At 38.0% G+C, this 25,476-nt stretch overlaps 2 protein-coding genes across 6 annotated transcripts in view; one reads left to right on the forward strand and one right to left on the reverse strand.

Moving 5' to 3' along the window:
• PTGR1 (prostaglandin reductase 1) overlaps window positions 1–4,204 on the reverse strand; it is a 23,952-nt gene extending 19,748 nt beyond the window's left edge. For 2 of the 4 annotated variants that reach the window (XM_064736186.1, XM_064736185.1), the window contains exon 1: window positions 3,026–3,467. Coding sequence is in view for 1 of the 4 variants with exons in the window: in XM_064736184.1 (XP_064592254.1) it covers window positions 2,511–2,650 (140 nt within the window). In the remaining 3 variants the exon portion in view is untranslated. Of the gene's footprint in view, window positions 1–2,109; window positions 2,478–2,510; window positions 3,468–4,171 lie in introns of those variants that run through there. The other 2 variants (XM_064736184.1, XM_064736187.1) reach the window with 2 other exon arrangements.
• Window positions 3,475–24,461, forward strand: SMC2 (structural maintenance of chromosomes 2). 2 transcript variants are annotated; one of them, XM_064736182.1, is made up of 24 exons: window positions 3,475–3,642; window positions 4,491–4,640; window positions 5,576–5,698; window positions 6,628–6,666; window positions 6,848–6,958; window positions 7,151–7,195; window positions 7,695–7,928; window positions 8,597–8,746; window positions 9,399–9,632; window positions 10,478–10,637; window positions 12,908–13,025; window positions 13,662–13,800; window positions 14,037–14,156; window positions 14,466–14,670; window positions 15,216–15,351; window positions 16,330–16,454; window positions 17,247–17,440; window positions 17,742–17,885; window positions 18,130–18,324; window positions 18,894–19,094; window positions 19,891–20,007; window positions 21,288–21,448; window positions 22,629–22,776; window positions 24,195–24,461. In XM_064736182.1, exons 1-24 carry the CDS (start codon window positions 3,475–3,477, stop codon window positions 24,351–24,353), a joined length of 3,576 nt encoding a protein of 1,191 aa, XP_064592252.1. In that variant the 3' UTR covers window positions 24,354–24,461. The 2 variants fall into 2 exon arrangements, with proteins under 2 accessions (XP_064592252.1, XP_064592253.1); XM_064736183.1 differs by lacking the exons at window positions 3,475–3,642; window positions 4,491–4,640 and adding an exon at window positions 5,441–5,490.
• Window positions 24,462–25,476: the final 1,015 nt, after the last annotated feature.

The raw sequence follows: 25,476 nt of genomic DNA on the forward strand, positions 1-25,476 counted from the left end.
ATGTGTGTGTATGCTTCCTTTGATCTCTTCTGTCAAAGTAACATACGGATAGACACCCTTCTTGTTATTCTTCACACTCATTGTCAAGTTCAAGCCCAGATGCCCCCTGGCCTTCCTCAGCCCATCCCTACACAATCAAGATTCCCAATACCCTTCCCAGATACCTGTCCCCTGCTTCCACTGCCTCTGCATGTCCTTCTTGCCTTTTTGTGTGACTCACCCATGCTGATTTCTTGCCTTCCTTACCCAATTTCTTGTCACTGGGGAGTACTAGCTCTTGTACTCTATGGAAGGTGTCCTTAAGAGTATGTCACCTCTTGTCCAAAAGGGCAGTTTCATAGAGGATTCTACTGACTTGCTCCTTGAACAGCCGGAATTTTGATTCCTGGTAGTTCCATAAACTTATTATAACAATAACAAAACTACTTCTACATAGTCACCTGCTAAAAATATATTTTCCTTCCTCAAACCATGCGTTATATTCATTCCAAAGTGCTAAATGTATGCTAAAAAGCTACAGCAGGATTTTATATTTCTTAAAATGAAGAACTCAAATTTAAGCCTTGTGAAAAATGCATGCATTTTATGATTGTCTTTTCTCAAATATTAAAATGAATATTATATGTGTGGTGTTAGAAAGTAATGTTGTGGTGTTAGAAAGTAATGTTGTATTAATTCTCTTAAGTACTGTGTAAAATATAGTTTTAGGTTATAAAAAACTGCTAAAATAGAAACTATGCTATGTAGGATACTTTTTTTAAAGAAAGGACTTGCAGTGAGAAAGCAGCCACCGGACACCTAAATCTTTCAGAGAAGAAGAATTTATTGCCCTCTTATCAGAAGAAATGAACTTCTTCCCACCTTGAAGGCGCTGTTAGGATTCTGAGGAAGAAGTTGACGATGACCAGACAGAATCCTTTGTTTGAATGTAATTTATGCATCATGTATGAAGTGTATGAATATGGAAAGGCTATTGTTTTTAAGGGTAAATCCTTTGTTAATGGGTGTCCTTCTTTTTGCTCCTGCTGCCCAGAGAAAGGTACCCGGACGTCCCTAACTCTTTGTTTCTATTGTCTCATATTGTACTAATTCAAATTGCTCAAATTATTATTAGTCTAATTGTATTACTATTTTTATAACCATTTTATTACTATTAAACTTTTAGAATTTTAAAAACAAGTGATTAGCGTTTTTCACAAGCCTTATGACATCAAAGCTATTACAGATCTACTTAAGAACTTATTTCTTAATACTTAAGTAATTATTTTTCTTTCCCATGTTTTATGTAAATAGGGAGCAAACCTGGCTGTCTTTATAGGATTAAGCTGCTCTCATCAGAATTGGTTCTGCTTTATTTCCATTTCCTTATTTCAGGCTGTGGTTAATCTGGATGGAAAAGGAGCAGCTGGAGCAGATACAGTACTAACTCCCCAGCTGCCAGCTCCATCAACCACACATTAAGAATGACTTTGGCCATTTGAAGAATAACCAGGTGCCACCTCCAGTGTAGTTCAAGCAGCCACCTCTAACAGGAACTCTTGCAGACAAGAAACACTCAAGCACCTCTCCCACAGCAGGGAGATTCAAAAATCATTTGGGAACACTTTCAGTTTTACAAATAAAGAGTGGGTTGCATACTTACACAGTACCAATCTGATTCTTGTCCAAATTCAAAATAATTTTTCCCAATATAGGTTGCATATATAAGCAAGTGAACGGCAGATAAGAGACCATCAAGTACTTCTGGCTACAGTACTTCCAGCAGCAGTGCTGTCACACTAATGCCTTAAACAGCTGCATCCAATATAATTTCTGAAGCAAGCAAATACACTATATTTTTTTTCCCTAATGTAATGTTGACCTACAGTCTGAATTATTTCAAATTACTGAAATAACATCAAACTCAGTAGTCCACGATATCAAGTTTTACAGCAGATCTCAGCAGTAACACTGTCCAGCTGACAGCTTGAGCCCACCTGCAAGTCCTGGTTTATTTACACAGCTCGACAGAAGCAGGCTCAGGAATGAGTAAATACATTCACCGGACTCTGCTTTCCTGCTTTGACCAGTGCAGCAATAGACAGCTACTGTTTTTCCAGGGACACGTACCTCACTCATTTTGAGCCAGTTCCCCTAATTCAGCTTGAATGGAAGCATGTATGTATAAATTACAGCAACAGATGTGAAGAGGCATAAATGGCACTTGGGTTCGGCTTTTTAGTTTTTTTGGGGAGGGAGGAGGGAGTGGCAAAATAGGAATGCGTGTAGGAAGTAGAGAGCAGCACTTCCTCCATTTTGATGTAATTTCAAGGCGGTACAAAGACCCTTCCCGCCGCAGCCTTGGAGCTACTGCTGAAGCTCCTCAGCGCCGCTAGAGAGCTCCCCAGGAACGCCCGAGTGCCTTCCCGTGCCCGCCCATCTCCCTCGGGGACCACAGGCCCAGGCCGCTCTCCCTCCCTGGGCCGGCTCCCGCCCCCCTCAGAGCCGCAGGAGCCCTTTCCCCGCCGTGCCTGCCCCGCGGCGCCCGCCGTCCCCTCCGGCTCCGCTCCGGCTGCGCCTGCTCCTCTCCCAGGAGGCGCCAGGCGCGGCCCTGTACCGCCCTCTCCCGCGCGGAGGGCAGGCCGGGCTGACGCAGCGGGGCGGCCGCCATCAGGCACCGCCCCTAACGGCTGCGGCTCTCGGCGCCAAAATTTGATCTTGGCGGGCGTCGGAGAGCGGCTCCGGGCGCGGGCGGGCGAGTGAGGCACTGGCGTCGGGAAGCGGCTCTAGACAGAGGTGAGCGAGTGAGGCACCGGGACCAGGGAGGGAAACAGGACTGCCCGCGGCCGATTTGGCATCAGAGCCGGCAGGGAGAGCTTGCTGGGGCAGGGTCACTGGCGGGGGCAGCGCGATGAAGGCGGCAGGGGTATGGAAGGGGCTCTGATGGGTCCTCTTTCGCGGTTCCTCAGAGCCGAGGCGGCCGCTTCCCTGGTGCTTTTAGAAATTTTAAAAACAAGTGGTTAGCATTTTTCACACTGGGTTTTACCTCTCGCGGGCAGTGTGGCTGAGCAGGTACAGCAATTCTGCAAGAGGGAAGAGGAGGCTTTGCCGTGTTCTGGAACGTCCGGGGCTTTCCTTCTTTGCTTGCCGCCACCCTTACGGCAAACCGTGGTGTAGCCATGAGTCTTCCCCCAAGTGTCGCGATAAAATTTGTGTATAGTCAAGACCCTTAGAAATGCTGAAGTGCCGTTGGGACACCGCCTGGATCTGTGGTCTGCTTGGACGTTTTCGTTTAAAAATTCATGATATTTTTGTTGTAAAAGTCATGCATTCTTTCCATTTTCTCAGATCTAGTTGTTCGTTTGGCGGTATGATTCATTTTTCTTTATTCTTTTTTCTTTATTCTGAAGTATATAGGATTACAATCCGGATACCTTTCTTTCTCAGTGCTTCTCAGAAGAATACTTTGCCTGGTCCCTTAGGAACATTGAGAAGATGTACATTAAGTCAATTGTTCTCGAAGGTTTTAAATCCTATGCTCAGAGGACGGAAATTAATGGCTTTGACCCGTTATTCAATGCCATTACTGGCTTGAATGGTAGTGGCAAATCCAATATCTTAGACTCCATCTGTTTCGTGCTGGGAATCAGCAATCTGTCACAGGTAAAGAGATGGCACATTTAAGAAAGAAAAGTCTTTCTTCTATTAGCAGCTTTTCATGTTACTCTAGTGAGTAAGCTCCCATGGAAGATCTGAAGTGGTGCTTCTTTGAAAGAAATAGTTTCGTTATTTCAGTTTTTTATTGCATGAATGTGGGTGTCTGTCAGTGTTGCTCAATCTTACATTAAGGTTGAATTACAACTTTATCCAGATACCAAAGTTACACAAACAATGTGGCTTAAAACAATAGACTAAAACTAACCACTTCAGAGCTTACAACTTAAAGGCAAAAATCCTTTTTGCATCTAAAGGCACTAATTTACTCATTTGTAATAAATGTTTTCAGTTCTGGATTGGGTCTTGAAATCTGGCTATCTGGTTTATAAAAAAAATTTAAAAGTGGTTTCCATGCAATGCCTACTCTTTAAGAGATAATGTATCTGCTTTATTTTCATTAAAAAGTGTGTACTTTGGCATCAATTTTAATCTGTCTGAAGGTGATTTTTCAATTTGCCTTCCTTCCCATCCTTACCTTCCCCCAGACAAAGCCAGCAGGCCTCCAAGGAACACTTTCTGAATCATTTTCCTGCAAACTGCATTATGAGAAATAAAGGCTTGTTAAATAAAGCTCATGCAGAAACAGTTTATCTGGATAGGTAAAACTTGACTGGCACACACTGGTTGTGGTTTTACAATGATAGCACCTTGCATCTCCCATGTATCAGTTCACAGAACTCATAAGTGTGCAGCTAGATCTTTGGTTTTTAGGATAATTTCTTCAAAACCTACAGTTGTACAATTAAAATGTAAATTTCTTTCGAAAAAGTGTTTTATCTGTTCCCTGGATTTAGGTGCGAGTTTCCAGCTTGCATGATCTAGTTTATAAGAGTGGGCAAGCTGGAATTACAAAGGCAACCGTGTCTATTATCTTTGATAATTCAAACAAAAGTCGAAGTCCACTGGGATTTGAAGCTAATGATGAGATCACTGTGACTAGGCAGGTGAGTCTTTAATATCTGTATTTTTTTCATAACCTATTTATATTTTTACCATGTTCATGAGTGGTCAAGGAAAAATAGGGTGATTTTTAAAGTCCCTAAGTTTCTGCAGTAGAGACAAGGCTTGTGTGTTGCTTGTAGTGCAGTTAGTTACACAAACTGTAAGAGTAGATCCAGTGTGCTAACCGGAAGTGTTCATAAAGCAAGTTAAATTTTTCTATCTTGTGGTGTTTTCTGCTTTCATATCTTTTGTCTTAAAATCTGGACTCTGTGTTAAATTTGGTCTCCAAGAACAAAGGAACTTTTATTGTTCTGGTGAAGAGGTTGGGGTTTTGATTTTTGATTATTTTTTTGGTCATTTGGTTTTTTTTAAAGCAGAGCTTTTGGAAAGTTTCTTGACAATATTGTCCTCAATGACTAATATTTCTTATAATTTAAATATTTTGAACATCAAACAAGTTCTGTTTTGATGTTTGTTTTCTTTTATAGCGCAAGAATTCTATTATCATGATAGTGCAAGAATGCCATATAACCAGAGTTTCATACCTCCTTGATGTTTCTCACAGGCAGCTCCTCTAAGCACTGACTGTTCCTAGTCCTTGCAAATAGTCATCTGACTCCAGATCCCACCAATCCACTCTTTTATAACACTTGTTCTTATTTGCTACAGGTGTGACCTGTTAAGATCAGGCCTGCTCCTAATCTTTAGTAATTGGTCCAGCTGCAACTTGCTGGGGAATAAGATTATATTCTATACCACCTTCTTTTACCCATACTATATCCCCCTACAGATACTGTATCCCCCTACAGATATTCTGCATAGTTTGCACATATGTATGCAAAGATATAACAGGTGTGATTTCCTGAGATTTTTTTATTCTTTATTACAGTTTATGTTCTCACAACACTAAGCAGTTTTTTTTGTCTTTGTCCTCTAGGTTGCTGTTGGAGGTAGAAGTAAGTATCTTATCAATGGTATGAATGTTCCCAACGGTCGTGTCCAGGATCTCTTCTGTTCTGTTGGACTCAATGTCAATAATCCTCACTTCCTCATTATGCAGGTATTGTGTGCATCTTTATAAAATCCACAAAGAGTGGGACTTGCAGTAAATTTAAGACGGGAGATAATGGGAAAACACTTAATTTCCTAGTTAGAGTGGCATCTTATGAAGATAAAATGAAGTCTGTTAAGTTGTTAATATTTCTAGTACAGCATAATTTGACCCTAAAACACATCTTTTAGCACCAGACCTCATATGGCCCTAATGTTAGCAAAACTTTTCCAAAATATGTTTCCATTTTATTTTATATTTTTTTTCTCCTTAACAATATTTTTTTTCTCCTTAACATTTATGAAAGCAATACATAGGTATTGCTTTCATAAATGTTATAAAACAGCAGATTTTATTTGCTATTATTTGTGCTCCACGTTAGACAGTATCTTGAAAGAAGTTGAGATGTGTACCTTCTTGAGTCACAGTTATCAAAAGAAGACTGACAAAGGGGCTAGGCAAATTCCTGAAATATTTGCAAGGAATAATAAAACAGAGCAGGATTTATTGTTTCAAATATAACTGTCCCAAGTGGATGGCAAAGGTGGGAACAGTTTTGTGCATACTTTCTTTCTCCCTGTTATGTATGAGCTACATCACCCATAAAGCTGGTTCATGGGTAGGAGCTTATTCAAGCAACCAAGTAAGACTGTAGAAAAAATATTTGCATTATTCCTTTAAGATGTAATCAGGACTGTGGAGGATTAACCTAAGGTATAATGTAAGGGCCATTTCAGGTATATTACCTGAAAGAGTGACTTATTTGAACTTTGAAGAGCAAAAGAATTGAGTAAACTACATTATTGTTGTAGCAGAAAAATTTTTTAAAGTGCTTGAACTTATAATACAATGTATAAAAGTGAGTGGGGGTTTGGGTTTTTCTTTTTACTACTTCATGGTACACAACCACTGATCTTGTTTTATCTTTCTGTCACCAGGGACAAATTACCAAAGTTCTAAATATGAAGCCACCAGAGGTAGGAGAGTTGTGGGAGTGTTTTTTTTCTGAAGTTTTACTGAACTGATTTGAATGATAAGAATCTATGTTGGGAGAGGGACAACAAAAATAAAGGTTGGAGGGAGATGAGATGTTCAGCTTAATTGAACCAATCTAACATAAAAAGAAACATCACAGTTTTCTGTATTGTTTTCTTTTAGATTTTAGCTATGATTGAAGAAGCAGCTGGAACTAAGATGTTTGAGTCCAAGAAAATATCTGCACAGAAAACCATGGAGAAGAAGGAAGCCAAACTAAAAAACATTGAAATGGTATTACATGTTGTAAAGTAGACTTTCATTCATGTTTGTTAAAAATAGCTGAACAAGTAGTTCAATGTTGACTTTGTACAATGTTCTAGAAAATTTCATTTTTGCACCTGGAACTAGATATCCATGCCTAGGCATGTTTAAATTTTGGAGTTCAGTAAAATCAGAATATAAATCTTCTGTTGTATGTTTCAGGGCCTATATGAGGAGATCAGTCCAACTGTACTGAAACTGAGAGAGGTATGTTAAAATTAGAAGGGTGGTAAGGTAGGTCCTTCAAGTACTGAAAAAATACTTTCACAACTACCCTGAACCAGTAAGTTTTTTTGTCTAAAACAATAGCATGTTTTCAAGTGCTGCCAAGTCTTGTAAGGGAAAGAATTTTGTCATATTTCCAAATACAGAGAATGTGATATTTTAGACTTCCAGGAAATCCTACAGAGAAATGTAGGGAGAAGGAAGAAAACAAGAGAACTAGATAAAAATGGATTTTAAAGTGTCTTAGTTCTTAAAAAACTAAGTCAAGTGTTATTTCTGGTATGCAGTCTATTAGATGAATGTTGTTTTAGCTCAGAATAACATGAAGAATCTATCTTCTTACTTACAAATACTGAAGTTTAGAGGTGCTTAAAAGATTTCTATAGTACTCTTATGTAACTCTGGTTTTCATCGAAATTTACAGCTTTTTTTTTCTCCTTTTTTTTTTTTTTTTTTTTTTTTTTTTTTTTTGTCTGTTCAGGAACGAGCATTGTATCTAGAATACCAAAAATTAGTGCGAGAAGTAGAGCGTTTAAGCCATTTTTGTATAGCTTATCAGTTTGTTCTGGCTGAAGAAACAAAGGCATGCTCCAGTGATAAGTTAAAGGAAGTGCAGTCTAATATAGAGAACTTTCAGAAATCAAGGGCTGGAATTGAACAGAAGATAAAACAACTTAATGAAGACATAGCGGAGATGGAAAAGGAAAAAGATAAGGTAATTAAAACAGAGTTGTGCTCCTCTGAATGCCTGAGAAGGAGGGAGAAATACAAAGAATTTTAAGATACTGGAATTATTTTTATAGATAATATAATGTTGAATTTTTATCTTCTTCTGGTGTGTTGCTTAGGTTATGTGGTTATGCTTAGGTTATTTGGTTTTACCTAGAAGACATCCATTTCAATGGGTTTTTTTTTTTGTCTGAAATCAAATGAAAAATAACTGAAAGGCAAAAAACTGTTTGACTTCATGTTTTTACTCTGTGCATTCAACAGTAAGTTTTGCTAGAGGCTTTTTTCTCCCTTTTTGTTGATGTCTCAAAAGAAAAGTAAGCAAGGTTTTGTTGACGGTAATCAGTATTGATTTCGATTTTGGGGGCAGTAAATTTAATGAGATGCAGGATGGCCCAAAGAGTCTTTGGATGTCTAAATTCACCTTCTATACAGGGACAGTGTCCCGTTTTATGGAGGGATGTGGGTCTTCAACAGTACCTTCTAGTTAGGTTGGATCTCAGAGGTCAGAGATGATCTGACCTGTTTGTCTTGAAAACTTCTGCCTGCTTGGTCAGATTTCCTTCTACATAAAGCTCTGAACAGAAGATGAAGTACTACAATACTGCATTGGTTTCACAGGCTAAATTAAATTTCCTTTATTACTGGTTGTAGGAAGGTGGTTGTAAACTCCATGAACTAGAAGTTGCTCTTTCAGCACATCAAAGAGTTAATATGAAAGTACGAAGCGCTCTTGATCTCCAGAAGCAAAACTTAAAAGGTGAAGAGGTTAAGTACAAGGAATTGGTGACATGTATGCAGAAGGTGAGATATTTATATATAATTTTCTTTACATACTAAATTCAGATTGTGGAAACAGCTGTTTTTTCTTTCCTGTTATGGTATGAAGAATCCTGTGATTGACAAGAATTGCATTAAGAAAGTAGAGACAAATGTTAAAGGCTTTGTTTAATTTATTCAGCATAGGTAGTAGGTTCCCTATAGAAAAATACACGATGCAAATACAAATAAAGTGCAGCTCCTCATGGTTCCAAATTTTCTCTTAAGCTCAGCAGTGGTGTCTGTAGCTTCAAACAATTATGCTCTCTGGACATATGTTACTCTTAAAATTAAATGAGGAATTTCTGCCTTGCATATCTTTGACAATTAATGTTTTTTATGCAGGAGGATAATTTTTTGGATATTGGGAAGAGCAAGATAATTCTCCTAGTTCTTGGGGAGTTGTTACCCCTTCCTGTATTTAATCTCTCTGTAAATACTTGGAATACTCATGGGATGAGTAACACATTGGGAAACATGCAAAGACATATCACAAGATTACAAAATCTGACAAAGGGTCATAGAAATGTAGTTGATTAAACTACTTGTTGCTCCTCACCTAAACAACATGAATTTCAAGGTAATAGACTCAGGTCTCTCTCTCTCTCATTTTTTTTTTCCCTTTGTTTTGCTGAAGGATTCTAAAGCATTAGTATCAAAGGAGAAAGAAGTAAAGAATCTAGAGAAAGAACTAAATGTTTTACTGGAAGAAAGTGAAAAAGATGCACATGCTTTAGCTGCAGCACAGCAGCATTTTAATGCTGTATCTGCTGGCCTGTCCAGCAATAAGGATGGTGAAGAAGCTACTCTTTCAGGACAGATGATGATCTGCAAAAATGAAATTAGCCAAGCACTAACAGAGGCTAAACAGGTAAGAAAAAAAAAACCACTCTCTGTCTCAGACCTGCCTCCATGCTTTTGAAAATTGCCTGAAAACCAATTGACACATGTTTGAAAGATCAATGAAAAGAGGTACAGAATATCTATGCAAGATATTTTACGTTTTTGCATATGCATTAAACTAACTTTTTGATAAAACATAAATGAAATATCTTTGCACAGGAAAATGCTGTAGCATTGCTGTGCGGAAGTACTAGAAACTGGCATTTGAGATATAAAGTAGGATTCACTGTACTCAAATGATCAATAATATTGAATAGGAAAAAATTAGGGCTGTTGTCCATGATACACAGTCAAAGAGATTTCAACAGTTAAACTTAATAAAATCAAAATAAAGATGCCTGTGATTATGAAATGGAGGGTTTAGAAGAAACTATTTTCTCCTTAGTTAAATTGTATGCTCATCACATGACTGAAAGAACCAATGCTTGTTTTGTCTTAAGATAGAAGACCTCTGCTGGGGTAGTTCTGACTGTGGAGTTTAAATTTCCAAAGTTCACTTTCCTTGTCTCACTTAGGGGAGAAATTCTGCTCTGTAGAGTAACATGGACAGCTATATCCCATCTTAAATTACTTTGTTTCTTCTCAGAGTTATTCATGTTCTAATATGTTACCACAGTTAAATACAAGATCTGTGGCTTTGTGTCCAAATAACCTGTGCCATTATTTTCAAAAGCCAGGGCTGGCTTTGGCGTATCTGCACCCAGTGCAAAACTTCATAAATTACATGGATAGTTTGATAGTGCAAATGTTATAAATTTGTGTCTGCAAGATTGTGTTTAAAGATCTGGTTCCACATTTGCTTATTCCTTATAGGCTCAAATGAAATTGAATTATGCACAAAAAGAATTAAAGGCAAAAGAAGCTGAAGTTAAGAAGATGGATGAAGGCTACAAGAAAGACCGAAATGCCTTGGAAGCTGTTGAAAAAATGAAAATAACCCTAGAGAAGCAAATGAAGGAGCTGAACTATTCAGGTCTGGACAGACTTCTGATGCATAATTTTGGGTCAATCTGCAAGGGAGTATAGAATTGTCATGAGTTGATCCTGACTCGATGCAAAGTGTTTGCCAAAAGTGTTCTATCACACCCCTTCTCAAGTAGACAGAGGAGACAATATACTGCAAAAGCTCAATGGTTGAGATAAGGACAGGGAGGGATCACTTGACAATTACTGTCATGGGCAAAATAGACTTGACTTGGGGAAATCAATTTAACTTAATTTCTCAGGCTCTATTTAATTTCTGATTTTCTGTACCTCCTCTCCATGAGTGATGCAGGGGGATAGGGAATGGGGGCTGCATCACTTCCTCACACGTTGTGTCTGCCGCTCCCTCCTACTCAGGGTCAGGACACGCACCATTCCCCTGCTCCACCATGGGGTTTCTCACAAGGGAGGCAGTCCTCCTTGAACTTCTCCGGTGTGAATCCTTCCCATGGCCTGCAGTTCTTCACAAACTACTCCAGAAAGGGTCCCTTGTGACAGTGGTCACAAGGGTTCTTGGATGAAGGGAGAGACAATAATGTTGACTCCATGTTCAGAAGGCTTGATTTATTATTTTATTATATATATATATATATATATATATATGTATTACGTTATAACTAACTAAAAAGAATAGAAGGAAAGGTTTCTTCAGAAGGCTAGCTAAGAATAGAATAGAAAAGAATGAATAACAAAGGTCTATGGCTCAGACAGAGAGTCTAAGCTATCTGGTCTGTGGTTGGCCATTAATTGTGAACATTCAAGATGGCCCAATCACAGACACACCTGCTGCACTCCACAGCAGCAGATAACCATTGTTTACATTTTGTTTCTGAGGCCTCAGCTTCTCAGAAGGGAAAAAATCTTAAAGAAAAGGATTTTCACAAAAGATGTCTGCGACAGTGCCTCTCATGAGGTGCAGTGCTTCAGGGACAGGCTACGCCGGTGTGGGTGGCCTGTGGGGGTCACACATCCTGCCAGCAAACCTGCTCCAGCATGGGCTCCTCTGTCCATGGGTCTGCAGGTTCTGACAGGACCCTGCTCCAGTGTAGGTTTCCACAGGCTACAGATGGACATCTGCTATGGTCCATGTTGCTACCTCAGCATGGTTTGCACCACAGGCTGCAGGAGGATCTCTCTTCCAGTGCTTGGAGCACCTCCTCCCTGTCCTTCACTGGCCTTGATGCCTGCAGGACTGTTCCTCTCACATATTGTCACTCTTTCCAGCCACTGCAGATAGGTTTGGCCTTTTTTTCCCCTTCTATAATATGTTATCCCAGAGGCTTCTCTACCATCAGTGATGGTCTTGGCCTTGGCCAATGGCAGCTCTGTCTTGGAGCTGGCTGGAGGATGCAGAAACAAATGAAACAAATAATTTATGCTCTGCTTCCCATCAGGTATTAGGAGGCAGTGTTCAGCCACTTCCTGTGAAGTAGGACCTCAGTCAGCTGTTTTGGAAGAAAAAGGCCTTAATAATGGATGCTTCCTTCCATCATCCTTTCTCTTAGCTTTTACTGATGAGAATACCTTCATAACAGTATGAAATATCTGTTGGACCCCATATCCTGTCTATGTCCCCTCCCAACCTATTGCCCCCTCACAACCTACTGGCTTTTGGAAGAGGGACTGGAAGGACAGCCTTGGTGTCAATATTCTTAGCAGTAGCCAAAACTGTGTTGCATCTGTGCTTTCTCAGTAGAAACACAAAGAACAGCACTATGGGGGCTGCTGTTGGGCATCTCACCCAGCCCCAGTGCAGGAGGGGAATGAAAAATCAAGTACACTGCTTTCATGCATAAATTCCTCTGGTGTAAGCTCTGCAAACTCTTAAACTTTCACTGAGAGCAGCTTAAAATAATTTGATTATATCAACTTTGGGCTGACCATTTTGAAGTTTGATGGCACAATTGAATTCCAGCTAAAATTTAGATGGTTGGAAAGAGACCAACACCCCTATTGCTTCCTAGTTTTCTGTACCTAAAACACTTAGAGTTTGTTTCTTATGCCAGGTAACATTTGTTTCAGACACTACTGTTAGCTGATCTTCCAGATCAACCTTTATGGAAGAGCATTACTCTTTAAACTTTTTCTTTGCATGTTTGGTGTCATGATGGTATTAATTTATTTAGTCTGAAAATTTACAAAGAATTTTAGAAAGTCCTCTCTATGTATATGTAGATAAGCAGTGTAGGATACTAATTGTTAAGCTAATAGATTTCTCTGCTCTGGATATATATCTACTGCTTGTGTTCAACTCTGAAGAAGAAAAAGGAGAAGCCCTCCTAGCAAAAAAGAAGACATTGATTTCTGATATCAGCCAGCTAAGAGAACTGTGTGAAAATTTAATGGCAAAATTTCCTCATCTACAGTTTACCTACAAGTAAGATCTCAGTGTGATCCTGAAAGACACTTGAAAGGACTTTTGGGGACCTTTTACTACATGATTCTACCAATGTCTTAGCTCTTGCTCTCTTTTTCTTGCTGCCACTGAATAATGACTGTCTTACCCATGCTGAAAACTGAAGGGGAAAGTCAGGAAATGTTGTAATCTTATCTAAGTCACTAGAATTTAAAACTTTTGTCTGATGGTATTTCAGTAGCAAAGGTCTAAACTGGGAAATAATTGTTTTCTGCCTGTGGACACAAGTAGACTTGCTCTTGAGAGGTCAACTCCAGTCAAATATGTGTATCCCCAGGTTAAATTTTTTGTTTAATGGGCTGAACATACTCCTATAGCTGTGGTAATAACAGAGCCCATTGGAAAAATCCATTGAAAAAATATGGAAATAAATCAGGAATTCCATTCTTTTAATGGCTGTGTAACTGACTCTTGATGTCGAATCTCTTTGTGTGGAGTATTTTTAATTAAACCATTTTTTCATGGGGTTCTTTTTCTGATAGAATTTAGATTTATGGGAAAACCCATTATCATGGGGTTTAAATATAAAATTTTGAAGGATATGTGAGAGAAAAAATATAAACATGATTTATAGTCATCATTTATATTTATTTTAAGACATCCAGAAAAAAATTGGAATCCAAACCATGTGAAAGGCACTGTTGTGTCTCTTTTCACTGTGAAAGATCTATCCAATGCCAAAGCCCTGGAAGCGGTGGCTGGAGGGAAACTCTATAACATTATTGTGGACACAGAAGTAAGTTTATTTCATTAGTACACAACTCTAAATTTTGAGATGTGGTCGTACGATTTGGGGTTGGCAAGCATGTGCCTGAATGCTTGAGGGGTTAAAACACCTACATGTTTTGATTGGCTCAAGAAAGTCATGCACAGTTGGTGCCAACAATGTGTTCTTCTTGCAATGCCCTATTGTCTTTCTTTACAAAATGACTTGTGTACTCAGATATGCTTTGTAACTATTTTTCATTTGAGGTTACTGGCAAAAAGCTTTTAGAGAAGGGTGAACTAAAGCATCGATACACCATCATTCCCTTAAACAAAATTTCAGCCAGGTGTGTTCAAGAAGACATAGTCAAGTTGGCCCGAAGCTTGGTATGTAAATAAATACACTCTTTACATTGTATTGCTTCTGTCCCATTTTAATTTTATTTCTGTACTAAAAACTTGAGATTCTTAATGGTTATTATAATAATTTGTACAGAGTTTGAGGATATATTGATTTTGTTTTTCTTTGTATCCTTTCAATTTTGTGAGGTTTAAATGGGTATTAATTATTCCACTTGTGACTGAAATAGTTTCAAAATTGTGATGATACTTTTGGAAGAGTTATTATCAACAAAAACAAACCAAATTTGAAACGTATTATAACTTAAAGCATACTAATTGCATTTTGATTTCTAGGCTGGGCATTGTAACTTGTATTTAGCCATTTCTCTAATTGGATATGAATCTGAACTGCAGAAGGCAATGGAATATGTCTTTGGAACAACACTGGTCTGTAATAACATGGATAATGCCAAGAAAGTGACTTTTGACAAAAGGATAATGACAAGAAGTGTTACTCTTGATGGAGATGTGTTTGATCCCCAAGGAACTCTGCATGGAGGCAATTGATGGTTCTATTAATATAATACTAATAATATTGTGTGTCTGTTGATATGTTTACTGCTTTTGCATAGTTTTTCTAAAAATTAACAGTAACCTTTATGTTTAGATACATACTGGGAATAATGTATTTGAGCTAAAGTTGTCTTGAGCTGAAATATTAATTAGTTAAAGAAAAAATTAATGACAAACTTCACATAAAGTAATTTAGATTTTAAATACTTAAATCTTATTAGACAGTATAATCCTCTTGAAAGCAAAAGTGCTTTTTTGAAGTAATTCATCATTGGTTTGCAATAATTTCATAAATTATGGAAAGTTAGCTGTTTGCATAAGTCATGCATGTGTAGTATTCAAAGTCTGCAGAACCATGTTCTGTAAACAGAGGAAGTCTTTCTCTTCTGAGAACTCTAGCTTTAGCCTAGCTGCTTTCTCTGTTTCTCAGCTAAAATAAATCATTAACCTGCCTCATTATTAATGTTTAGAATTTGCAATTACCAGTGGTGAATCCAATCAGCCTGGCTTTTTAATTTTTTCATTGAACAGGTGCATCCTCACAAGCTGCACCAATATTGTCTAAACTTCAAGAAGTGAAAGATTATGAAGTAGAACTCAAGATAAAGGAATCTGAACTTGAAGCTGTAGAGAATGAGTTGGCAAGCTTGAAGAAGGTTGCTGAAAGGTAAGATTTGCACTGTACAATGTGTATAATTTCTCTTAATGTGACGAGTAAATTTAATGTAACGAGTTGTTTTGGGAGGCCATAGGCCTTTTGAGAATGTAATATGCAGAAAGTAATTCTTTTCGTCCCTCTCCTCCCAATATAATTAATAAGTTCAGTAATCAAAAAGCAAATTCAGTTTTTAAATAACACATGCAAAACCCCTTTGTTTTGGATAACACGGGGGGAAAAAAGGATACACATTGGTATTTGAAATTGGTTTAATTTTCATGAAGTCCACTGAAGAATGGATCTGTTACAGACATATTTTAACACTTGTACAGAATTCCAGTTTGTAGTCAGTCTTATTTTTCTCACAAGGAAATAAAAAGATGTTAAAAAGGATTATCTGAGTGATACTGCTGTAAGCATTTAAATTAAATACTATTAAGTATATTTGATTTTCATCTACTCTATTACTGAATACTACAATAAAAGATGGACTATTTAGTCAGTTCTACAACAATGCCATAAGGAGGTAGTGTTGCATAACATGCTACCTTCCAGGTGGATTTATTTTTTCAAAATGTTTTGAGGTGCAGTAGACTTCCAGAAATATTGCTAAGAGGAGGAAGGAACTTTTGCTTCTAGATATCCTTTCCACAGTTCTTCACCCTAACATCTGTCATGCTGCCAGTTGGAAAAAGGTGATGTCTGAATTGTTGCCAAAATCCCATGAGTTGCATTTGTTTTAATAGGTTAGATCAGGGCTAAACAGCAGGAGCTACATATATAATAACTTCCATGCCTATAAACTTCACAATTATTATTAAAGCAATTATATTGGATTTTCATTCATTTAAGCTTATTTGCCCTACTGTCATCACTGTATCTCACATGAGAAATGGAATACAGATATTCATCTACTTACTTCAGCTTTGAAAGTGAGATGCTGGGTAGCCTTCCATATAGCAGTGTGTGTCACTACTGTCTCCAAAGGTATCAGCAGCTGAAGCAGCAATGGGAGATGAAGTCTGAGGAAGCAGAGCTGCTGCACAAGAAGCTTTGTCAAAGTGCTTACCACAAACAAGAGGAAGAGCTGATTGCCCTGAAGAAAACCATTGGTGACAAATGTGTTCTTACTCTTTTACCTGAAAACTAATTACTGAGAATGAGATGGATATCAGGCTGTTTGAGTAGCACATTCTTTATTTAAGAAGTACTTTTCACTTTAAAAATACTAGCTTTATATTTTTGAACATGTAACAAACACAGAATCACAGTATACTTGCATAGAGGTGATTCACTTAAAGGTGGCCATTCTCTTATAGTAAAGGTTATACTCTTATTGAATGTTTTTTATATACTTTGTAATAAAGGAAAATACATCTTTGCAGGGAAGTTCAAAAAGGGATTTAACCCCATATTTGAGTAATCTTTGTTTTTTTCAAGCCATCTGTACTTAAGGTTAGCAATGTAGTTTGCATAACAAGAAAGCATAGGAAAGAAATAGTGTTTTGTATAGATAAGGAGAGATAAAATGCAACAGCAAGTAAAACATCTAAAAAATGGACAGAAGCGATACATATTTAGATGTAGTATTCTAGGGATGAGATGGTATCTTGTTAGGTAGTTGTACTTTTTGGTCCTGCAATTTGACATTCTTCCCTCTGTCAAAAAAAAATGGTCATCTTTTCATAATGGCTGTTTGGTCCCCTACCAATAACTGATAGCAACAGCACACTGTCTTAGAGTAATCATTGAAATATCTGATTATTCAGACTTTAGCAACTAGTGAGTGTTCAACCACTTTTTTTCTGTTGGGGGCACAGAGAGATTTATTTCAGTTGGCGTTTAGGATGTAAATTTGAAGATGACAACAGTGCTCAATCTCAGTACTCTACTTTTTGATTCAGCATCTTGTGAAGAGACATTAAACAAAACTGAAGAGACCAAAAAGAAGGCAGAAAAAAAATACAAGGAATTAGAGAATAAACTTAAAAATGCAGAAGCAGAGTGTCTAAAAGAGCGAAAAAATGCAGAGCAGAATCTAGATAATGCCAAGAAAAAGGCAGACACTTCAAGCAAAAAAATAAAAGACATGCAGCAGGTAAAACTTGACTTCTGTTGGCAGTTCTCTCCGTGTTAAAAGTGCAAAAATCAAAAAGTTTGATTCTCCTGAGGTTTTAATACTCTCAGTTTTGGGACTTAATATACTGTGTAGTCACTGACTGAGCTTTTTTGCATTTTTCTTTATTCATTTTGTGGGATTACACCCTTGCTCAAGAATGGGTGCTGTTAGTCTTCTACAGCATTTACTGCATCAAACTGAATTTTAACTCTTTCCATCCAGCTGAATCTTAATTCTTTGCATTTAAGTATAACTAATAAATTAGAAAACATCTCTCTAGGAAGTCAAAGCTTTAGTTCTGGAACTTGAAGAGCTGAAACAAGAGCAGGCCTCCTATAAACAACAGATAACAGCTGCAGATGAAGCAATCAAATCCTACCAGAATCAAGTTAATGCTCTGGTGACTGAAGTGGCTGAAACAGAGGTAAAAATGAAATACTGTGTTTCATTATCCATTTTGATGTTACTCTGTGTGATCCTCTGAACCTCACATTATAATGTGTATTTTTTTCTGCAGATTTGCTTACTATTCTCAATCAGCCTAGGTAGTTATTTTTTTGCTTCACTTTCACATGTGAATTTTTTTCTCCTTGCTGTGTCAGTTCTAATAAGGCTTTCATGCCAGCTTTAAAAGAGGCCAATAAATGTCCGCTGATTTGCTTTCCCAGGAATCTGTAGAGAAAGCACAGAAGGAGCTTGCCAAGCAAAAGGAAGTAATTGCATTATATGATAATGCAATTAAAGACAAATCTGCAGAGATGGTAAAATACAGAGAACAAAGTAATGAATTACATCTGAAGATTAAAGAATTAGAACACGGCATAATCAAATGTCAACAAGAAGCTGCTGATGCTGCTGCCAAGGTATTGCAGAATTGTGTTTTTCTTCACGTCTTGTGACCAAGAATGGTTATTCCATTGCCACATGCAAAGGAAATTGCCTTTTTCCTTTAAGCACTGTCATATTTGCAGCTCTCAATGTAAAATTTTTATTTGAGGAAGAGGGAGTGGAAATTGTACATTGTAAAAGACCTGATCTGTATGGGGTAACAGAGGATAGATCACGGTGAGAAAGTGATGAGTAAGAACATTCTGACTGTCTGGACAAATTAGATAACTAATTAAAGAAGGTAGTTCCATGATGCAGTGACATTGGTAGAGTTCAGATGTACAAAAAGTGCTTCAAGTAAGTAAGATGTACATGAAAGCAATAACCTTAAATCTTTAAATCCCTTGTTTGTCCACAATGAAGGAAATCACACAAAGCATTGTAAAGAAATGTACCTGTGCTGCACTAGGGTAGAAGAATTAATTTCCATCAATTTCAGAATATAGGTGGGGTGGTTTCTTTTTTTTGATTTTGTTTGTTTAAATTTTTATTTCACGTTTGAGAAGGGCGAGGAAAAAACTTCAACATAACTTTTTGTTTAAAGGTGGCCAAAATGCTGAAAGAACACAAGTGGATAACTTCAGACAAGGAACTCTTTGGCCAGCCAAACACAGCCTATGATTTCAATAATTACAGCCCTAAAGAAGCAACTCAGAAGCTGCAGAAATTACAGGAGCATAAAGAGAAGTTGGAAAGGAATGTGAACACACAAGTTATGAGCATGCTTTCTGAGGCAGAGGAAAGGGTAAACGTTCTCTGTTCTAATCTATAAAAATTGGGCATGCTGATCATATGGTGTATGTACAAGATATACAGATATATATAATGTAGCTATATGTTTTCATGTGCTCTGTTTCTCAATATACCAAAAACTAAACTAAACTTTTTCCTGCTTTTTTTCATACTAATCTTACATCTTTGAACAACTCATTGGCACACCAGGTTTTTAGGTTACTCATAATCTTGACCTTGGATGATAAAAAATACTCTTTTATTCCTTCCTACCCCAGATCATCCTAAGTTGAAGCATCAGCAAGCTTTGTGGCATCCATTAGATTATTTGAGAAGTATATAATGAATTAAAAATTGCAGACCAAAAATATGTTCATCTTCAAGCATGACAGCTTGACAGTGTAGCAAGATTGTCTTGAATTCATCTGCATCTTCAGGCTATTCCAGGATTGTCTGGAAACTGACCACTGATTTTATCCTTCAACTTTTCTAATACTTTTCCTCCTGTCAGCCTTGAGAACTAACCTTTCTTCCATGGAAAAGCAAATGAAACATGATTAACTTGGAAGTGCAACTTGCAGAGCAGTGTCCTTCCCCCCTGCTGATTGTTGAAAATTCTGATGCTTTAATTTGCAAATAATCCCAAATCTTACATCCCCCATGCAGCTAAATTAATGCACTGGATTTTAATCTTGTGGTTAATGACTATTTCATAGCTACACAATGATACTGTGAAGCTATAAGAGTAGCACAAACTGCATTTGAGCACAAGGGTCATTGAAATCAATCTTTTCTTCTCCTTGCACCAGTATGATGACTTAATGAAGAAAAAGGAAGTTGTAGAGAATGACAGGGATAAAATTCTTGTAACTATTGAAGAGATTGACCGGAAGAAAAAACAAGCTTTAGATATTGCTTGGAAAAAGGTATGACACTTGAAATTTATCTTCATGTTTTAGTAGAGGATCAGATTTATCTTAGATTACTATTTTGAATATTTCCTTGGGGAAAAAAAAAGGTCTGTTTTTAGAACTAATATCCCTGACCAATATTTAAAAATAACCACTTTATTTCTGCTGTTTATTCCCACTTTTAAGAATAAGACACAAATTCTCTGAGAATTGTAAAGGTCCAGTTAGAGGTGCAAAACTACGTTCTCATTCCCTTTTAGTGTCCACAAAAATTTCATGAAGGTTAGGGCATATTGAAATATAGGCTGGGGTGTTTTTAGGGTGGTTTTTTTCTTTCCTTATACCAATATTTTACCAGAGTAAAAATTTTCTGTTGTTACATTGCCCTCTACAGTGCAGGGCTGTGGACCTGGGGTACTGCTCCTGTTACTGTCAGGATACATAATATTGGGGTACAGCAATGTCTGATTTATGTTTCTGTTACCTAGGCACTCTGCCTTTTTACCAGGTCTCTCATATAGTGAATTATAAGAAAAGTATAAAACTGTGCCTTTCTAGATGGAAATCTTTTGACACTTTCTTTTCTGCTGTACCAACAGAACTTGTTTTTTGGCCTTTGAGAAAATTGGTTTCAACCAAGATTAAATTGCACATAGATGACGTATCAGTTTAATTATTAATTATCCTCCCTGTACTTAGGATATCACTGACAAAATGGTACCTTTTCATTGTAAAAATGATGTTTGGCAGAAATTAGTGAGTTGTAATGAAAAAGCATCACGCATAGTGGAAGTAGTGTGTTTTCAGATAATCCCTAAACCTGGGAAATTTTAATCTGCATTTATAAAGTTGCATCCCATCCCATACCTGGACATGCTTAAGTAAACCTGGGAAGAAAAAGAGTGGGGAGGATTGCCACCATGTATCTTACATGGTGCTTATACTTTTAGTAGTCCATTAATTGGGAGAAATTGCAATTTGCCAGTTAATAAATCTGAGTTAGGGCATAACCATTTCCCTGGCTGATAGCATAAAGAAGCCTTCCAATACATCTTTCATTGGATCCTCATAAAATGCTTAGTATGAGGTGTCACATATCCTTTGGTGTTGCTTCTGTCTTCAGTACAAAAAAAGTAAAAGCTAATGTTTTCTCACTGTCCTGTGTGTGACATGGGAGGTCACTGTGTTGAACTGGGAAAAATGTCTCGAGTGTCCTGCTGCTCACCACTAAGGTTTTCACTCTTTGTGCTCTGATCCAAAGCACACTTATACATCTTTTGTGGTCTGACTTCTAGGTGAATGAAGACTTTGGTTCCATTTTCTCAATACTCCTACCTGGAGCCAGAGCAAAGCTATCAGCCTCTAAAAATGGCAATCGCTTTATTGGTATGGAGTTCAGAGTTGCCTTAGGAAACACCTGGAAGGAAAACTTAACAGAACTTAGTGGAGGACAAAGGTTGGTGAATTAATTTGTTTTCCATTGTCACTGTGTATGTAATTGATATGTCTAAGTAATTAAAGTTCTGAAAAGCAAAAACTTAATCTTTTCCTTGTCAAATGGACTCAATATTGGAAGCACTATTAATACATTCTGACTTAGAACAATCCTTTACTTAGTATAAGATAACAAACAAGATTTTACTCCTGTTACACAGAAGTGGCAAAAAAACCAATTGAATGGTGAGAAAACCACATTAAACTCTAGGTAATACTGACGTAATGTTGAATTAAATGCTCCTCTCCTTGATCTGTAACCACAACAATCTTTATAGGCAAGTGTTTCCCTGGTATAAAGGTAGTGGCATGGCAACAGTTTTCTTCTCCAGTGTCTAAGGCCACTGTGTAGGGCATGGGCTTCTTTGCAAGTTCTAAGGAAAAAAGATCTTTACAAACTGAAAAGCAAAAACAGAATTTGGGAAGAGGTGAGACAGGGATACAAAACTTTCTAAGGACAGAGTACTTGAAGAACCAGGTGTGGAAAAACACAATTGCAAAACTCAGAACTGAAAATCAAACAACAGCATAATTTTAAATATCGTCACTCAACTAATGTGATCTTCCAATAAGAAGAAGTAATATTTGCTGTTTCTGAGAGAAGACTTCACGTTTTGAAATGAGGAAACTATCATTCCATCTCTTCAGAACCATAGCAGTAATGTGCTTTTGAGGGACTGTTTCAGAATCATAGAATCATTTAGGTTGGACAAACTGTCTTAAGATCATCAAGTTCAACCATTAACTTAACTGCCAGGTCCACCATTTAAACCATCCTGTTAAACCCCACATCTACATGTCTTATAAATCTCTCCATGACTGCTGACTTCTGTGGGCAACCCATTCAAATGCTTGATAACCATTTCAGTGAAGAAATTTTTCCTGATACTATTTCCTCTTGGCCTGTCTCGTTACCTGGGAGAAGAGGCCAACCCCCATCTGGTCACACTCTGCTTTCTGTAGATAGCAATAAGGTCCCTCCTGGGCCCCCTTCTCTCCAGGCTGAACAACACCATACCTGCTCCTCATCAGACTTGTGATCCAGAAACCCTTTGCCACCTTCATGGCCTTTCAGGTAGTGTTTTCAAAAGGCAGAGCCCTTCAAACAAGACTAAATCCTAATTTTCTTGTCTCCACACTAGATCGTTGGTGGCCTTATCCTTGATATTAGCCATGCTCCTCTTCAAACCTGCCCCAGTTTACATCTTGGATGAAGTGGATGCAGCCCTTGATCTCTCCCATACCCAGAATATTGGGCAGATGCTTCGAACTCATTTCAGACACTCCCAGGTATGATCTTGAAATTATTGTGGTAATAGAATGGTCTGGGTTGGGAGGGGCCTTAAAGATCACCTAAGTAATCCTCTCCTAGGATCCTCTCCAGGGACACCTTCCACTGTAAGATTCCATGTCTGGCTGGGCTGTTTGGGTCCAACCCAGCTAGCTGTGGACCCCAGCCCACAGGATCCTACATGGACAAAAGGCAAAAGATGAGAAGAGCTCTTCTCCACGTGGGGACAAATGTCCTCAGTTTATTGACTGGATAGGGGACACCAGACCAGGGGACGCCCCCCCCACCCCCACCATGGAAAAGAGGCCATCCCCTTCTCAAGGAGGGATGTTGAGCAGAGGGGAAGGGGCGTGGAGGAAGAGGAGCACTGCCAATGGGATACAAGTGAGGAGGGCATGGGGAGGGAGACCAGGGGAGAGAACACCACCAAGGGAGGGGTGTGTGAGGGAAAAAACATGTGATAGGGGAATTCCATGAGAAGGGAAGAACAAGCCTTCTATTTTATGTTATGTGATATAACATGAACTATGCAGTGCAATATAAAGACTACTCAGTGCAAATCTCCAATCGCCCAGTGCAAAAGAGCAACTAAAACTATTCGGTGCAATGCAACATTCCACCAGGCCAGACTGCTCAGAGTTCCATCCATTATTTCCAAAGGTAGTTTGGCACTGAGGACTCTGAGCTGTTTACCTCTTTTATTCTACAGATGTATGTTATATTTCTGAGTTGTTTCAGCTGAAAGCTAGACTGACATGGCAAGTGGTGGAACTTAAATGTTGTTGCTGCACTGGTTAAAATGGAGCAGTAGGGAAGAGTGTCAATTTCAAGCATGACAACATCCTGAATTCTTTTTTCCTGGAGATTTTTAACTTGAGGTTAAAGATATTTCATTGACCCTCTTAAAATAAGTGAGGCACTGCCTATTATTTCCTTATGGAAATGATCTCTGTATCACTGTGACCTGTACCCCATCAAACGTCTCTATTTGATGCAAGGACTTAACCATTCCAAATTATGAGAGTGAGGAGGGGAACCAGCATTGCAAAATTATTTGAGTAATATCTTTTGACTAGGTAAGATCCTACATTCTTTCATAATTGGTGGCACAGTTATTCCCATGTTTACTCCCACCACAAACAGGCATCCTGCATTGTGGACTGTATCCCAGGCCAGGTGCTGAGATATGGACACAAGTGTCATTAGCTGCAGAAAAAGTGGGTTTACATTGACCTGTGTCAACATTACATTGACCTGTGACCAACATTCTGTTGGGCCTTGGTTAGTTTTAGAATATTTTTTAAAGAGTATTACTGAGGTATTAGCCAAACGAAAGAAAGGAGTCCTTTCTTTGGAAACCTTTTCTAGTGTTGTTGGGATAGCAACATTAATTTTAAGTGTTTCTGGTTTGTTTTAGTTTATTGTGGTGTCCTTGAAGGACGGAATGTTCAACAATGCAAATGTCCTCTACAAGACCAGGTTTGTGGATGGTGTATCCAGTATTGCAAGATACAGACAGACTAAAAACAAAGAAAAGGATCTGCCTGCAAAAGCACACAAAAATATAGAACATTGACTATGGTGAGCTGGGAAGAATTGGTCTTCTACATGCAGTAGAAATCAAATAAATGTTCCCTGTTGCTTCCTAATGTTAATGTTTATAATGTTACGTTTTTGTAGGCGTTAGTTCATACCTGGTTCATTCAGTTCATATTAAGAACTGAAACAAGTAGGAAATAGTCTGTAACAAACTGTTAAGTTTTAAGTTAAATTTTATATTAAAAATATAATTGTTATGGTGTGCTGTAATTCCTTTCATTTCTCTGTAATATTTACACATAAATGTAATAAGTAGTAGCTTTGTAAACTTAAAGCCTTCAGATGAGGAAAAGCTGATTCAGCTACCAGAGTTCTAGTCAGAAGACCTATTCAACTCCCAATTTTTACAATTTTTAACCTGTTGTTACTTTTACAATTTTTAACCTGTTGTTACTTTTACAATTTTTAACCTGTTGTTACTTTTACAATTTTTAACCTGTTGTTACTTTTACAATTTTTAACCTGTTGTTACTAAATATAAACTATGCCATATAACACAGCCTGGTTGTGTGTGTGTTTTCCTTCCTCAAAGTTTTTCACTGAACAGTGCCTTCACAGAATTGAACTGTTTCCCAGTTTTTAACTTACTTGAATGTATCCTGCTACTTTCACTGGCCAGAAAGGACATGTCTGTGGGGCTTCAGTCCAAACCAGCTTTATCACAGCACTGCAGCGTAGGTCTCTGCTCACCACATCCCAGGACCCACGCATGCTCTGTGTATGGTGGGTGCACGGTCTGACAGCATTTCCCTTGCCAGATCATGCTTCAGCCTCTTGGTGGCCAGCACAGGTGAGGTCTGTGTTTGCATGCTGTCCTCTGCTTACCTCATTCGTGTCCCTGCCTTCTTTTTCTTCCTTTCTGAATACTGTTTAGAAAAGTGCATATAACTGAGGTTACACTGGGTGGGGGGAAAGCTGTGCATGCCTGGAGTAGTTTGGAAATACTGAAGTTCTTGAATATTATTTTAGTAAGTTTTCAATCTCATGGCCTCATCTACCATGTATATGTAATACATACAAGACTGTATATATAATAAATGCAAAGAATGTGTCTGTAATAGACACATGCCCTAACCCTGCCTGGTTTAAGGAGACCAAGC

The sequence above is a fragment of the Zonotrichia leucophrys genome, chromosome Z (genome assembly GCF_028769735.1).
Source record: "Zonotrichia leucophrys gambelii isolate GWCS_2022_RI chromosome Z, RI_Zleu_2.0, whole genome shotgun sequence".
In the NCBI taxonomy this organism is placed as follows: Eukaryota; Metazoa; Chordata; class Aves; order Passeriformes; family Passerellidae; genus Zonotrichia; species Zonotrichia leucophrys.

What these genes read in the sequence shown, in the direction of transcription:
- SMC2 (XM_064736182.1), top strand. Translation starts at nt 3,475, where the DNA reads ATGTACATTAAGTCAATTGTTCTCGAAGGTTTTAAATCCTATGCTCAG. An exon ending in GAATCAGCAATCTGTCACAG is followed by an intron (nt 3,643 to 4,490) that starts GTAAAGAGATGG and finishes CCCTGGATTTAG; the next exon opens with GTGCGAGTTTCCAGCTTGCA. An exon ending in CACTAACAGAGGCTAAACAG is followed by an intron (nt 9,633 to 10,477) that starts GTAAGAAAAAAA and finishes TATTCCTTATAG; the next exon opens with GCTCAAATGAAATTGAATTA.